Source organism: Pygocentrus nattereri, chromosome 19, assembly GCF_015220715.1.
Source record: "Pygocentrus nattereri isolate fPygNat1 chromosome 19, fPygNat1.pri, whole genome shotgun sequence".
NCBI classification, from domain to species: Eukaryota; Metazoa; Chordata; class Actinopteri; order Characiformes; family Serrasalmidae; genus Pygocentrus; species Pygocentrus nattereri.
The window spans coordinates 23,918,164-23,933,012 of record NC_051229.1 but is presented as its reverse complement, the minus strand read 5'-3'; the positions used below and the strand labels follow the sequence as shown (position 1 = coordinate 23,933,012).

The 14,849-nt window shown below is 38.7% G+C and overlaps 2 protein-coding genes across 2 annotated transcripts; both read left to right on the top strand.

The window, feature by feature from the left end:
• The first annotated feature begins 2,461 nt into the window (after positions 1 to 2,461).
• Positions 2,462 to 5,028, top strand: cavin4a (caveolae associated protein 4a). Its single transcript, XM_017699243.2, has 2 exons — positions 2,462 to 3,006; positions 3,398 to 5,028. The coding sequence occupies exons 1-2, from the start codon at positions 2,626 to 2,628 to the stop codon at positions 3,992 to 3,994; spliced, it is 978 nt and encodes a 325-aa protein (XP_017554732.1). The 5' UTR covers positions 2,462 to 2,625; the 3' UTR covers positions 3,995 to 5,028.
• A 2,457-nt stretch (positions 5,029 to 7,485) lies between these two features.
• ift57 (intraflagellar transport 57 homolog (Chlamydomonas)) lies at positions 7,486 to 13,948 on the top strand. Its single transcript, XM_017699242.1, has 12 exons — positions 7,486 to 7,576; positions 7,662 to 7,821; positions 8,373 to 8,547; positions 8,734 to 8,852; positions 8,968 to 9,055; positions 10,908 to 10,973; positions 11,467 to 11,586; positions 11,879 to 11,950; positions 12,218 to 12,349; positions 12,655 to 12,717; positions 13,132 to 13,198; positions 13,312 to 13,948. The coding sequence occupies exons 2-12, from the start codon at positions 7,667 to 7,669 to the stop codon at positions 13,491 to 13,493; spliced, it is 1,239 nt and encodes a 412-aa protein (XP_017554731.1). The 5' UTR covers positions 7,486 to 7,576; positions 7,662 to 7,666; the 3' UTR covers positions 13,494 to 13,948.
• Positions 13,949 to 14,849: the final 901 nt, after the last annotated feature.

The following is a 14,849-nucleotide window of genomic DNA, read 5'->3' as shown; positions in this document are numbered from 1 at the left end:
GCTTCTTTTGCCAGCTGCCCATCCCAGCAGTCTTGGCTGTTCTAGGTTCATTTGTCATGATGACCGCAGGAACAGTGGTCTTCCCTGTAGCATATTGGAAGTCTGTAGTTTAAAAAACATGGCTGCACCATTTAAGGGTGAGGGGCAGGGTGTGGCATCCATGCCCAGATTAGCTTTGGCAGTGACCCATGGACCTGAATCACCTCTTCAAAACGTGTTGCTAGAGAATGTTTCCTCACTGGTGTGTAGCTAATCATTGCAACCCAGTGTAGTTGCAGTCTTTTCTTGTGGGTCTGCAGTGCAGCAGTTGGAAAAGGGTCACTTCCCACCCACACTCAAGGTCTGTGTGGCTGCTGTTTCTTTGAATAATGAATTTGCGGTTTATTATCAGTTCCCTGCTGAATAGCACAGGGTGCCTTCACTCCCCTCAGTCAGAAGTATGCTGTGAGTTAAACTTGATGTTGGATTGACTGTCCATTCTGTAAAGACACTCCAATTCAGATATGATGGCTCATCTGCACAGTTTGAGCCTTTCATTCTTCATCAGTGGTCATAGGACACTTGGCTGGATATTATTGGTTGGTGTACTGTTTTCGGGCCAGCAGTGACACTGAGGTGTTTTAAAAACTACAGCAGCACTGTGTGTTTGATCCACTCATACCAGCACAACACAGAGTAGCACACCATCCAAATAATATCTTCTCTGTGGTGGTCTTGTGTGGGTCCTGACTATTGAAGAACAGGGTGTAAGGGGGCTAACGAGGTATGCAGAGAAACAAATGGACTATATACCCATTTTGAATTTGTCAGCAAAATATTTCAAAAGTTGGGACAGGGGCAACAGAAGACTGGAAAAGTTGTGTAATCCTATTAAAAAAAAAACCTCATGGAGCATCTTGCAACTAATTCAGTCAACAGGTTAGTAACATGATCGAGTTGAAAGAAAAAGCATTCCGGAGAGGCTGGGTTCTCAGAACTAAAGATGGGAAGGGGATCATTACTCTGTGAAAGAGTGAAATTCGTTTTGGAAATAAGACACTGCATCTTCTGGGCTAAAGAGAAGAGGGACTATCCAGCTTGTTATCAGCACACAGTTCAAAAGCCAGCATCTGCAATGGTATTAGTGTGCATTACTGCCTGTGAGAATGTTTTTTACAGGAAAGTCCTTGCTTATTTCAGAAAGACAATACCACAGCACATTCTGCACATATTACAACAGGATGTATCTGTAGTAAAAGAATGCAAGTGCTAAACTGGCCTGCCTGCAGTCCAGACCTGTGAACCACTGAAAACATCCGGCATATTTTACTTAAGTTTACTTAATTCTGTCTATGGACTGTTTCCGTAGTGACATGAAAACACCGTTTTTTTTATATTGTTTGAAGGTTTTTTCTTTGAAAAATTAAAATCATGATAAATCAAAATCTTTGAAAAGAAATAAAATAGAAAGTTAAAAACAAGCAATGTATTAAGGGGTGAGTGTTTAGGACAGCCACCTCCCAGTATAAAGTACTCTATAAATGTTGATTTTGTACATATTTAGCTTATTACTACCTCAATAAATGTCTTGGATTTAAACAGATTATAACAATATTTGTAATTCCTTGTATCTAAGTTCTAAGTAAATACCCTTTTTTTTAATTGTTTTTTTTTTTTTACTGTGGGACAGGTTGAACTAATTCTGTAGAATTATTTGTTATTATATGCAATAATAATAATCATTAACAGCACACGGTATGATGAAAGCATCCTTCAGAAAGATTTCGGTCAAATATTCAATTTTTCTATTAGTTCATCCCCTGTTGAAAAATGAAGTGATGCAATATACCTAGCAGTCACTTTACAAAATTAACCAATCAAGTAAGGGGATAGCTTTCATAAGTGCAGTCGACTGCACCAGATTTCACTTAAGCAAACCCCACACTACCAATTTCAGGAGGACCTCGACCACTCACGGGCTTTAAAACGCAGAACAAGCAGTCCCAGATCAGAAAAAAACCTCAATGTGAAAACACCCTTAATTTCAGCATGCAGATGGAGGTTAGAGTTGAATTCCACAAGGAAAAAAAATGCACTAGGTTAGGTTACACTGCGCGTGTGTGTGTGGCCACTGCAGCTGTTGTCTTCAATTGAACTGGCTAAGTACCCCCTAGAGAAGGGGGGGGGGTCACTCTGTGAAGTGACTAGGCCTTCTGAAGCCATATTAACTGCCCCAAATTACCAACACACACAACTAGCATCAAACACAATACTGTCCAGTAGCTGAATATTTCAAATGAGAATCACCAGCCTAATATAATGATGCACACACACACTGAAACTTTGTAAATTATCGGGGCTTTCCGTTTCATTTCCCTGTACTGCTACTTCCAAAAATGTCCCTGTGTCCTCTTACAGTTGTATTTATATCTCTGAGGTGTGTATGAGAGTGTGTGTGCGTGTGTGTATGTGTGTTGTGTATGTGGGTGGGGGCTGTCTGGCAGGAGAGGTCTCTGCGTTTGCAACAGTCAGTCTTCATCTCCAGGTTACGCAGCCTGGCTGATCTCCTACCCACCAGGGTCTCTGTGTGTTTGTGTAAGGACTTACCCTCTCCAAACAGACCAGCAGTCTGTGAGAGTGTTGGAGATGGAGAAGAGAGGAGATATCATGTTGGGTGTTGAGGATGAGTCTGGTCAGCCAGTGTCAGCATTGTCGATCCTATCCTTGCTAGAACGCGTCTCTACAATCATCGATGGTGTGCAGGCCAGCCAGCAGCGCATGGAAGAACGCCAGCAGCAGCTTGAGACATCCGTAACTGCTGTCCAATCAGAGCTCCTCAAACTGGCCCAGGATCATGGAGCTACAGCAAGCACAGTTGACAAGTTGCTGCAGAAGGCCCGGCGTGTGAGTGCTCATGTAAAGGAGGTGCGTTCACGTGTGGAGAAACAGAATGTCCGCGTGAAGAAAGTGGAGACTACACAAGATGAACTTCTCACCAGGAACAAGTTCAGAGTTGTCATCTACCAGGTACTCTCACACACAATAATGATCATATATTTGCATTGTTTTAATAAACCCAGGGTGTAGTTTTAGGTAATATCTGAGTATGCAATCTGAAACAGTAGTGGGCTGTTGTGAGAGTAACTTGGTTGATTTGGTAAGAGCACAACATAAGCTAAATGACTAATCCAGCTAAGAGCATCTCCTTAGGTAACATCAAAGAGGGAAGTAATTTAGTAAGTAAAATTAAAGAATATAATGGAGCTTTTATGTAGTTTGGCACTGCTGTGCATCATCTGTTAGATTTTAGAAGCACTGGTATAAATCAGAAAATACTTTTGCTCTTTTTATGAGTAAAGCCCTATTAATCGAGTAAACTAGCTTAATTTCCACAACTTATTTTCCTGATTTCCTTCAGGGTGAGACTGAAATGCCGTCTGTTGCTGTGACGAAGACCCCTAAGGGGGCAGGGCTTGCCAATGTGGAGGTGGAGCCTGATGAATATGAGATGCCTGCAGACCTTTCTTCTGATGAGGAATATATGGTGGTAGAGGAGGCGGACTCGTCACGGGCGGCACGTCTGAAACAGACAGGCTTGAAGGGGATAGAGAACATCAAAGCAGCATTCTCCAAGGAGAGCATGAGTAAGACCCGTGAAAGAACCCGTGAGAACCTCAGCAAGACTAAGGAGAGTCTGAGCAAGACAGGACAGACTCTGGGCACCAAGTTCAACAACCTAGGTGAGAAGATCATTCCCCCTGAGCAGCGGGAGAAGATGCGTCAGAGTGGCGAGAGGCTGAAGGAGAACATTTCAAAGAAAGCTCCCAGCATCAAACTCAAAAAGGAGCGTGCTGTCGCTGAGGGCCAGGAAGGAGCTGAGGCGGAGGCTGCTGTGACCCCACCCAAAGGCAGGAAGTCCAACCCAGAGGTCACCTACACTGAGGTTGTCACAGAGAGCAAACGGGAGGGGCCTGTGTCTGAGGAAGGAGCCACCCGCGTTCCGGAGAAAGAGTAGAGCAGGTTCCCCATGGATACGGAAGAGAAATGTGGAAAACGGTGGAGGAGGAGGAAGAGATAGAGGGAAAACAGGAGTGCGAGAAAATGAGATGAAGTACAAATGAAATTAGGTGCTTAAGAAAGAGTATGAGTATCAGAAGTCATAAGTGAGAGAGAACTAAACTGTGTGTGAGCGTGTGGATGTAATTACCCAGTTCACAACAAATATCCTGGTTATAACCTTTTAGCTTAAATCCCACTGTGAACGTATTACATGGATGTCAAACTCAGGTTCTGGTCAGACACAGCTCTGCAGAAATTAAGGTTTTCCCTCTTATAACACTCTGAATTCAGCCTTCGATAAGTTGAATTAGGTGTATTTAATGAGATTTTAAGAAAGCTGAACTCTGCAGTCGGTGGCCCACCAAGGCTGGAATCTGACAAAGAGAATCAGTCAGTGAGACAACAGTTGTCTGTGTCATAGTTCCCAAAAAAAAATCAGGAATAATTCCCAATCCTGGGGGACCACATTATTGCCAAAGTCAGTGTTCATCACTCCCAGCCTTAAACTGGACACAAGCGCAGTCCACCTCATAAAGCCCTTGATAATTATCCTGTGAGTTGAATTAACTTTGCTGAATCAACAATAATACAGAGCTGCACAGAAATCATGGAATTGTTTTAATGTCTAATTGATGTCTGTGAGATTTGGTGTGTATAAGTGAGACAAAATGAGAAAGGAAAGGTCTGCTTGTTTATCCAGTTAGGAGGTTACTTGTAAGGATTTTAGGGTGGCTAGTTACAGTAGTGTGTGAGTGTCTGTGAACAGGTATTTCTGAACACTTTATCCTAACTTGACACTAATGAAACAAAAGAAAAATGTAGAAATGTAAAGTCAGTAAATGCCATCTGCATGGAAAAGGAGAGTTATTTTATTCCTTCACCTTTTTCTGTTTTGCCCTGCTTTAACAGTCTTGGGTCTGCATTAAGTTTTTCTATGAATAAAGTCACGTTTATGAATACAAGTAATGAGTCCTGAATCCAAACACAGTGCATTTATGTGTGAGTGTATTTGCTTTCATTCAAGTAACTAAACTCATCCTTAAAGGGGGTACTTTAAGGGAGTACAGTCATACATAAAAAACCCATCCGTGTTGTGCCCAAAAAACTGGGAGAAAAAATGCTTGGTTATGCAAATTGTAAATGTTCCCCTGTTCCGTGATCAATTGAAGCTCATTCCGAATGTACAAAACTAACTAAGAAACACTGAGAAAGCCATCCAAGAGTTAACCATTAAAAAAACACATTTTGAGTGCAAAGGCCATGCAGTGTTCTTACATATAAATATGAACATATGACAATACATTTGTATTAGGTTTTTACATATTAAACAAGCATCCAAAGTTGCTTAAATGTCTTACCTGCTCTTGTTGCTTTGAAAGAGGTTTCTTCAAAGTTTTGTTGGGCCCAGGTCTTTGGCTCATCCAAATGAGTGCTCATCCTAAAATGATAAAACAGAAGCTTGCTGACCAGCCAATAAAGAACTGAAATATGCACCAGTGATGCATTCAGCTTCTATTATCAAGTATTCAAAGTTGTCCCAGCACCTTTTTATGGATGAAACTACCACATTAGTTCAAACAGCAGTCCAAGAGAAAAAAATAGTTTTCAGACCATTTTCAGACATTTACAAGTAATATTATTATTATTATTTACAAGAACACTGTTATGATCCATTTAAACCCAAGTCATTAACAGAGACAGTAAGCTAATATATACAAAATTATCAATTATAGGGTTTTTATTGGGATTATTTTTGATATTTTTTCAATGTTTAAACTATCTTTCTGCTTTCTTAAATGGAAAAAAAACTTTATTTAAAAAGTGCTGTGTCACTTTTCATGATCCTTATTTTAGCCAAAATCCTGTATTTTAGAGCAATCCCTATCCATTTTGGCCACATGGTGAGCAATTAGATCCCATTGTATTGAGGTAAGTGTGTTTTTGTGTGTTTCAATGAGAAATATAATGATTTTGTGTGTGTGCAGCTGTTCAGAGCTGTGTTCACTAGTCATGTACTGGATAGCATTTTTGAGTTGTTTTTTTTTTGCTCAAAATAAAAGAAAATTGTCACTACCGAAACGGACACTAAATAAACATTGTGTATTTCAATAGTATTATGATTGTTTTAGTAGTGACAAAATAAACTGTTAAATCTTTTATTTTAATAAAATAAACAGAATTAAGGTAGAGATCACAAGAAATTTTTGTCTAAAGTCCAAGTTGATCCCAATACTATATTTGTGTGTGCATGTCAGATAGAGTCAGTGTGTGTATCTGACATGTCTGCTAAAAAAAGATGACTTGAAATAAATATGAACAGCTGAGCAGCTCTACTGGAATGCTCTCTCTCTCTCTCTCTCTGTCCCACACCCACACATGTAGATACACACATACTAAATGCTAAGACAGTGGTTCATGTCACATCTTTAGAAATTTACACACCTGTGCTTTGCTGCTATAGAAACGAGAACAACAATGCTGAAACACTGTAGCACTGCCACACAGAAACACTTCTACAGGGACATGCACATCAGAGAAATCAGCACATTATCATGAGACTAAGTAATAGTACACTCTTAAAAATGCTAGTTCTTCAAGGGTTCTTTAGTAAAGAAAATGGTTTATATAGAGCCATTAACACAACCTTTTGCATAATTAAAGGTTTCTTTGCATTGTTATATTTTTTTCAGATTGATGGAGAATGTGCTGTAGATAATCCTATATAGAACCTTTTTGAAAAGGGTTCTATATAACATCAAAAAGCGTTCTGCTATTGTTACGATTCCAAACCTGTAACAATAAAAAGAACCATTTTCAAGGATTTATTTAGAACCATATAAAACACATTCTCCATCAATCTGAAGAACCTATTCACAATGCAAAGAACCCTTTAATCATGCAAAAGGTTCTTTGAATGTTAATGGTTCTATATTGAACCTTTATCTTTACTAAAGAACCCTTGAAGAACAATCTATTTAAAGTGTAGTTACATTTCATTTATATGTGGTAGGTCTAGAGGGGTTAAAATGTAGAATGAATGAAATTATAACGTGTGCTAAAGCTTCAAATTTGAATACAATACAATTCGGAATTAATTTCAATGTTACAATTTATACGCTTATGCTACGCTTACTGTCTTTTAATAAGCTTTTTTCTCACTAGTCTCACGATGTCATAAAAAAATCTTTTATCACAAATAATAAGAACAACTCAACAACTTCTACATACCACATACATGACAGTTGGCAGACTGCAATGGCAGCAAAATGTTTGGTGGAAATTTCTCAGCTTGGAATATTTTTGAACTTGTATTTACCGTGGACAGCAACGTTTAATTTAGTTTTGTCCGTTTTATTTCTAAATAAATGTTATTACAGACTTTCGTTTCAATAAAAAAACCGTTGACGTTCAGTGAAGGAGTTTCACAAAACGTTTGCTCACGTTTCTGTCTGATTGAACGCAGCCCCACTTTCCTGACGACAGTAACTAAAACAAACCACTGAGTGCAGCACAGGTCGTTCGCACTTAGGTGCTTTTGGTATGTATAAAAATGCAAAAAAAAACTGTTGATAAACACGCACACTGCAGGAATTTGACTGACTATGTGGCAACTACTTTGACAGAAAGCATGGCAGACGATGGCCGAAGAGGAGAGGACGATGAACGGGGTCCCGGAGCACAGCATCAGATGTTCGTGGTTATGGAGGACTTACTGGATAAGCTAAAGCTGTTGGATTATGAGGAGCAAGTTCTTGTAAAGCACAACATGAAACCGTTGTCTAGGTAAATGTTTCTAAAGTGTTTCTCAAGTTAAACGGCATTGACTACATCAAGAAAGGGCTTAACTGATTTTTCGCTGTCAGGCGAGAAGGTTAGCTAGCTAGGTTAGCCTAAGATTAGCCGCGACACAACGCTAACTTTACCCAGCGCAGTATTGGCGAGTGGTAACAGTAGCGCTTAGATAAGTTAGTTAGTTTTAGTTAGTTAGTTAAGTTCCGTTAGTTTTTAAGCTTTTTTAAACGGTCGGCTCCGTCATGCTTGTTTTCAAACCCACATAGCTAACCTAGCTGTTGCATCCATTGCACGGCGACCTGGTGCCAGATACTTGCATTCCGCTGAAACAATCGTAGCTACGTACACAGTCAGACGTACCAATGAACCCGTTTTACTTGACAAGTTGTTGCTGTTCAAAAAGGCTGTGCTATAAACCGACTTAGCGTTACCTGTAACAAATCTTGATTCTGTTCTCTCTCCCTCTCTGTCTCTCTCTCTCTCTGTATGTGTGTGTGTGTGTGTGTGTGTTCGTGTGCGCGCGTTTTCTTGCTCTCTCCTAGGCATTATTTTGTAGCAAGTCCATACACAGCAAATAACCCCGGGGAGCAGTTCTATATGTTCAGTGTGATTGCAGCGTGGCTCATAACACTGTGTGGCCGGCCGTTTGAGACCCCACAAGAGCATGATGACCCCAACGCCACTGTCTCCAACGTCCTTTCCCAGCTCCGAGCCCTGGTCAGTAATAACCATGTGGGATCAGAGTAATGTGTATGTGCGTGAGTGTGAGAGAGAGAGTGAGCAGCCGAGATACAAAAGTACCATTGCTATAGTAATTAGTACTGTAAAAGACATACAAAAAGGACAAACGTCACTTACAGCCTTTCTCTGATGACTGGTGTGTATGTGTGCGGTTTTATGTAGGGAGGTCTAGTGGATTTCCCTCCTTCTAAACTGAAGTCTGGTTCTGGAGAGCATGTGTGTTACGTCCTGGACCGCCTGGCAGAGGAAGCACTGAAAAGTAGAGACTTCATCTGGAAGAAGTAACATACATGCACATATACATATACACATACACATCCAAAAGGATTAATGAACAAACTAACAAGAACTTAGAACAACAACACTTGCTTTCACTGTCCTACTTTTTTTACTCAGGCCTCTTTACCCCTCAGAAGAGTTGGAGGAGGAGTCTGTGATGGAAGATGATGCTGAGCTCACACTTAGTAAAGTGGAGGAGATGACTGTGAGGCAAACACACTCACAAACATGATTACATACATATACATACTCAGTACTAGACAATACACAGAGCTGTCACACTTCCTCCATGAATTGCCCAACTGACCTCTCTTACAGTAAAACAAGGCTAATTTCTAATCTTCTTTTCTTCTTCTTCTTCTTTTACCTCAAAGTGATTTTGTATATGCAAACTTCAAAAATCCTGGAATACAATTTGCAAAATGCTAATAAAAACAGGAAGCACTAAATTATAAATTTGGTTTGGCCTGTATTAAGATGGTACAGAAACACAATATTTGATTAGTTTTACCATATAAACCTCATTGGTAATACACTCATTCAAGATATGATGACTGCGTTGCAGACAAGTTGGGACACGAACGTGTTAGTCACTATGATGCATCCCATTGCTTTAAACAGAACTTAATAATCATCTGGGGACTGAAGACAACAATTCATCCAGTTTTGAAAAATGTTTTTTTTTGCCATTCTTTTGTTCTTTTGTTAATTCTTCAATCATGCAACCAAGTAGGGTCTTTGCTATCATTATTTTGAGCTTTATAATGTGCCACATGTTTTCAGTGCTATACAAGCAGGCTACTTTAGCACCTGTACTCTCTGATTATGCAGATGTGTTTTTGCATGTGCAGAATATGGCTTAGTGTTGTCATGTTTAAATAAGCATGGACATTCCTGAAAAAGACATTGTCTGAAAGGCAGCATATGTTGCTCCAAAATGTTCCTTGAAAATTAGTGTCTGATTTAATGGTGCCTTCACAGATGTGCAAATTACCCACTAATATTCCCCCGTAACTTGACAGCCCCTTTGCTTTTAAACTTTTTTCTAGTTACAATCTGGGTGGTCCTTTTCTACTTTGGTGTCTGAGAACACAATCCATAATTTCCATAAACTCTCTGAAACATTGACCCATCAGACCGCAATACATGTTTCCAATGAGCATCAGTCCATCTTAGATGAGCTTGAGCACAGAGACGTGATGGCATTTCTGGATGTTGTTGACATTGACTTTCACTGTGAATAGTACAGTCTTAACTTGCATTTGTGGGTGCACTGGTGAACAGTGTTTAATGATAACATTGTTTGCAAAGTTTTCTTGAGTCCATGTGATATCCATGACAGCATGCTGTTTTTTGAAGCAGTGTTGTCTGAGGGGCTAAAGGTCACGGGAATTCAGTTGTGCTTTTTGGGCTTTCCCTTGATGCAAAAGGATTTCTCTGAATTCCCCTAAATCTCTTGATGTTATTATGCACTGTAAAGGGTGGAATACCTAAAATCATTGCAATCTGTGGCTGAAGAACATTTATTTTTTAAACCGCTGTTGTTTTTTTTGTTTTTTTTTGCTGATGCATTTTTACAAAGAGACGAGCCTCTACCCATCCTCATAAAGGACTAGGGCTTTCCTGAATGCTCTTTTTAAACCTAAGCATGATTGCGTCACCTGTTTAAGATATTTTTAGAGCATTTCACAATGTTCCCAGTCTCAAATTGCTCCTGTTACAACTTTTTTGGAACTTGTAGAAGGCATCAATTTCAGAATCAGTGTATATTTACGAACAATGAATTTGATTTGATAAGGTAAAACATGACATATCTAGTCTTTTTACAGTTTTTGTTCAAATACATGTCGAAGTAGATTTATAAATCACTGCTTTCTGTTTTTGTTTTCATTTTATCTACTCTTCCAACTGTTTTTTGATTGAGTTTGTATTTTTTATTGTGTTTAAGTATGTTTAAAGGCATCTATTTACTTTTTGTATTTTAGAATAATATAATATACACTCTATATGCAGTACAGGATTAGATTCTGTGTGTGTGTGTGTGTGTGTGTGTGTAGGAGGAGCCTGATGAGGAAGAGGATGTTATTGATCTGGAAGAGCTAAAGACCAGAAGCAATCAGAGTGTGAGTTAAAATCAGCACCTTACCAAATGTCCGAACCATTCGGGCCACATAGGACACAGACAAAGGGTCTGGAGTACCCTCAGCTTTAATGAAGTACTAAGTGAAACAGGACCACAAAAGCATTTGCCAAGCCTCAGCCCATCGTTGCTAGTCATAAAGGACTAGAGATTTTCTGGATGACCTGTTTGTTAATTTTATATTCAATTTAATGATCATGGCACAGACAAAAACCCTTCAATCATGCAACCATATAGGGCTTGTGTTATTATTATTTTGAGCATTATAACGTGTCACATGTTTTCATATCTACTGAAAAATGTTTTCAATTGTTCTCTCTCTCTGTCTTTCTCACTTTCTTTACAGGAGGTGAGCCTCCCTGAGATAGTTGTGACTGAAGCTTATGTAATGCTGGTATTGTGTGTCAGTGTATGAGCGTAGATGTTTAGTGTGTGTATATAAATCTATATGCTTGCGAATGGGTGTGTGTGTGTAGGAGGCAGGAGGGGCGAGGCCAGAAATGATCCTGGAGTCTGTAACAGATTCAGCCGAATGGAATCTGGAGGTGGAAAGAGTTCTGCCCCAGCTCAAAGTCACCATCCGTTCAGATGTCAAGGTCCAAAGTTATTGCAAACATTTGTGCAACATCTGATTTTTTTTATTTTGTTTGTTTGTTGTTTTTTGTTGTTGTTTTTTTTTTTTTCAAGTTTTGTACCGTGCTGTTTAAGTTAAGACCTATGCATACAGCTGGATTAAAATTTATGAGACATTAATGAGGATGGGGACCAATAACTATCTTTGTCCTTTTATTTTGAATAATAGCCAACTAATTATTATTATTATTATTATTATTGATATTATTATTATTATTATTATTATTATTATTATTATTATTATTATTATCATAGGATTGGAGAATCCATGTAAGTCAAATGCATCAGCACCAGGACGGCATCAAAACATCTCTGAAGGAGGCCAAGGTTTGTTATATAAACAGACACACATACATAGTGCCAGTGTTCTGATGCCTATCACCACCGTTGTGAACAATAGTGACTTCATAAGTTTCTTTAGAATGGCACATGACTCATCAAACCATTCTGAATGACTTTGTGTACATTGTGCGTAATCAAAATTGTTACAAATTTTGAATGTGGTGGAATCCCCTTTAAATGCTTTTGGAGCTCACTGTTTGTATCTGTCTGAGCACCCGTCTGACTTTCTGTTTTTCTGTCTGTGGCTTTCAGGGCTATCTAGATAAGTTGCTGGAAGAGATCAGTAAGACTCAGGAGAAAGTGGGCAGTAGGGAAAAGTACATTAACTCTCAGCTGGAACATCTCATCACCGATTACCGGAATGCACAGTCTAAACTCAGTGAGGTAAACTTATTTGCCAACTAAAGCTCTTAAGGCAGACTTGTCAGGCTTGTCAGCCATTCATGATGATCTCTGCATATTTATCTCAGCTCATGAAGATAATTGAAGTATGGGTCATGTGTTCTTTTTTGTAAAATGTTTATTTGATCTGGATTAAATTAAATGAGTCATTTAAGTCTTGCACCTAAAGAAATTTCAGTTTAAAAGTGCTGAAAAGTGAGGTTGTTGTCCTTCATTGTACTTACTCAGGCAAGTTATCTGTTGCTAATCCTGTGTGTGTGTTTGTGTGTGCTTGTGTCTGTTTTCAGGCCAAAGAACTCTATCAGCAGGGAAGTGGAGGAGTGACAGAGAGAACCAGAACATTAGCAGAGGTAATAAAAATACAACATATTGCTGCTGTGTGAAAAAAAACCTTGTATCTCCATTTTTGTTGTTATACATGTTGTCCTTTATACTGTGCGTAAATTTTGTGATGAATGGACCCAAACGAATGGCCCAAAGTTACACAGAAAAAAGTCTCACTCCATTGACTTGACTTACATTAAAAGTAAAGTTTTTTCATTTTCCTGTAAAGTTACCATTTTGGAGATTTTCTTCCAACATCAGCATAAAACATAAAGACGCCACATTTAATTCACTAACAACAGCTTGCAAAACATTTGCGGACAGCTCATATAATCACTACAATACTACTAAAACAATAATTGTAAAACTAATATGTCATATATTTTAAATGACTTACTAATAGAACTGTTCCTATGATGTTCCTGTAACATTGTGCACAGATCAGTGAAGAGCTAGAGAAAGTCAAACAGGAAATGGAGGAAAAGGGCAGCAGCATGTCAGATGGAGGTGAAACAGCACACACTCACACTTACAGATAGTTAGCTCGCCTAACAATTGTTTTTTTTTTATATATATATTTATTCTGAGTGTTGTTTGTTTCTGTGTACACATGTTCATAGCCCCGGTGGTGAAGATCCGTCAGAGCCTGACTAAACTGAAGCAGGAGATTCAGCAAATGGATGTGCGTATGGGAGTGGTGGAACACACGCTGCTGCAGGCCAAATTAAAGGAAAAGAACAACATGACCAGAGACATGCATGCCACACACATAACAGAGACTAGCACACACACCTACTTATAACACCACGTACACATGCAGTATCTGTATATTTATATAATGTTGAAATATGTATGTGTATGTTGCTCACATATCTTATTTGTTCATCTTTATAATAAACTTAATCTTTCTTCTATATAACATATGTGTAAAGCTTTTAGTCCCAAAAAAACAAGCATACATTGGGTGTACCATCTAAAACACCATGTAAAATACTCAAACTCACTGGCCATTTTATCTGGTACTCCTACCATGTAAGTGTGCTTTGTAGGTGTGTTATTACTGACTGTATCCCAACTGTCGTTGTACAACTTAGCATTGTTTAGAATGGTCCACTACCCAAATAATATCTAGTCTGATGGTGGTCCTTTGCTGTTGTTTAATGGGGTGGTGTCTGCTGCAGTCTGTAATTTTGCAATGTTAAACCTACAAAATGCACCTATATGATAGGTGTATCTGATAAAAAAGACCAATAAGTATTTCATGTGGTGGTTTAATTATTTTGTGCATCCCCTCTATATGTTACAGATTCATATTGTTGACAGAAATTTGAAGGAACAGAAGTTCTTGCATAAGTAAATGGTTACAGATTAGTCATTCTGAGTGGTTTGAGTTGAAATTCTTCACTCTAGAGAGGCTTAGTTAGAATTCTACATAGTGGAGGCGATAAGAACCAAACATTGAAAGTCTTAAATGCCTCTAAAATCTACATCACAGGAAACTATTACACAAGTTGTTTATGCTGGCTGATGTGTTATTGTCTTAAGGATTTGGTCTAAAACATATGTATTTTTTTAGTAACTGATAATGACAGAGAGATAAAACCAAAGCTGCTTTTTTGAAGTTTTATTAAACTTTCAAATACAGTTTTTTGGGAAACTTTCAGGACACTATTGTTTTCTTATTTACTTTGTAGATTCACATTTTACATTTACAGTGTTTAGCAGACGCTCTTGTCCAGACTTAAGTGCTTTGTCTATCTAGAGAAAGGATCTTTGCTAGTTACCAATAGGTTAGAGAGAAGGCTAGTCCTGAGCTCAGATACTGCTAGAAACAAAAAGTCACCCAATGCAATAAAATACAATACATAAGTGCAGTAAAATACATTACAATCAGTACTTACACTCACTGGCCACTTTATTAGGTACAGTAAAAAGTTGGACCCCCTTTTGCATTCAGAACTGCCTTAATTCTTTGTGGCATACTTTCAACAAGGTATTGGAAACATTTCTTAGTTGTAACAAGTGGTTATTTGAGTTACTGTTGCCTTTCTATCATCTCAAACCAGTCTGCCCATTCTCCTCTGACCTCTCACAGCAACAGGCGTTTTCGTCCACACAACTGCCGCTCACTGGATTTTTTCTCTTTTTCGGACCATTC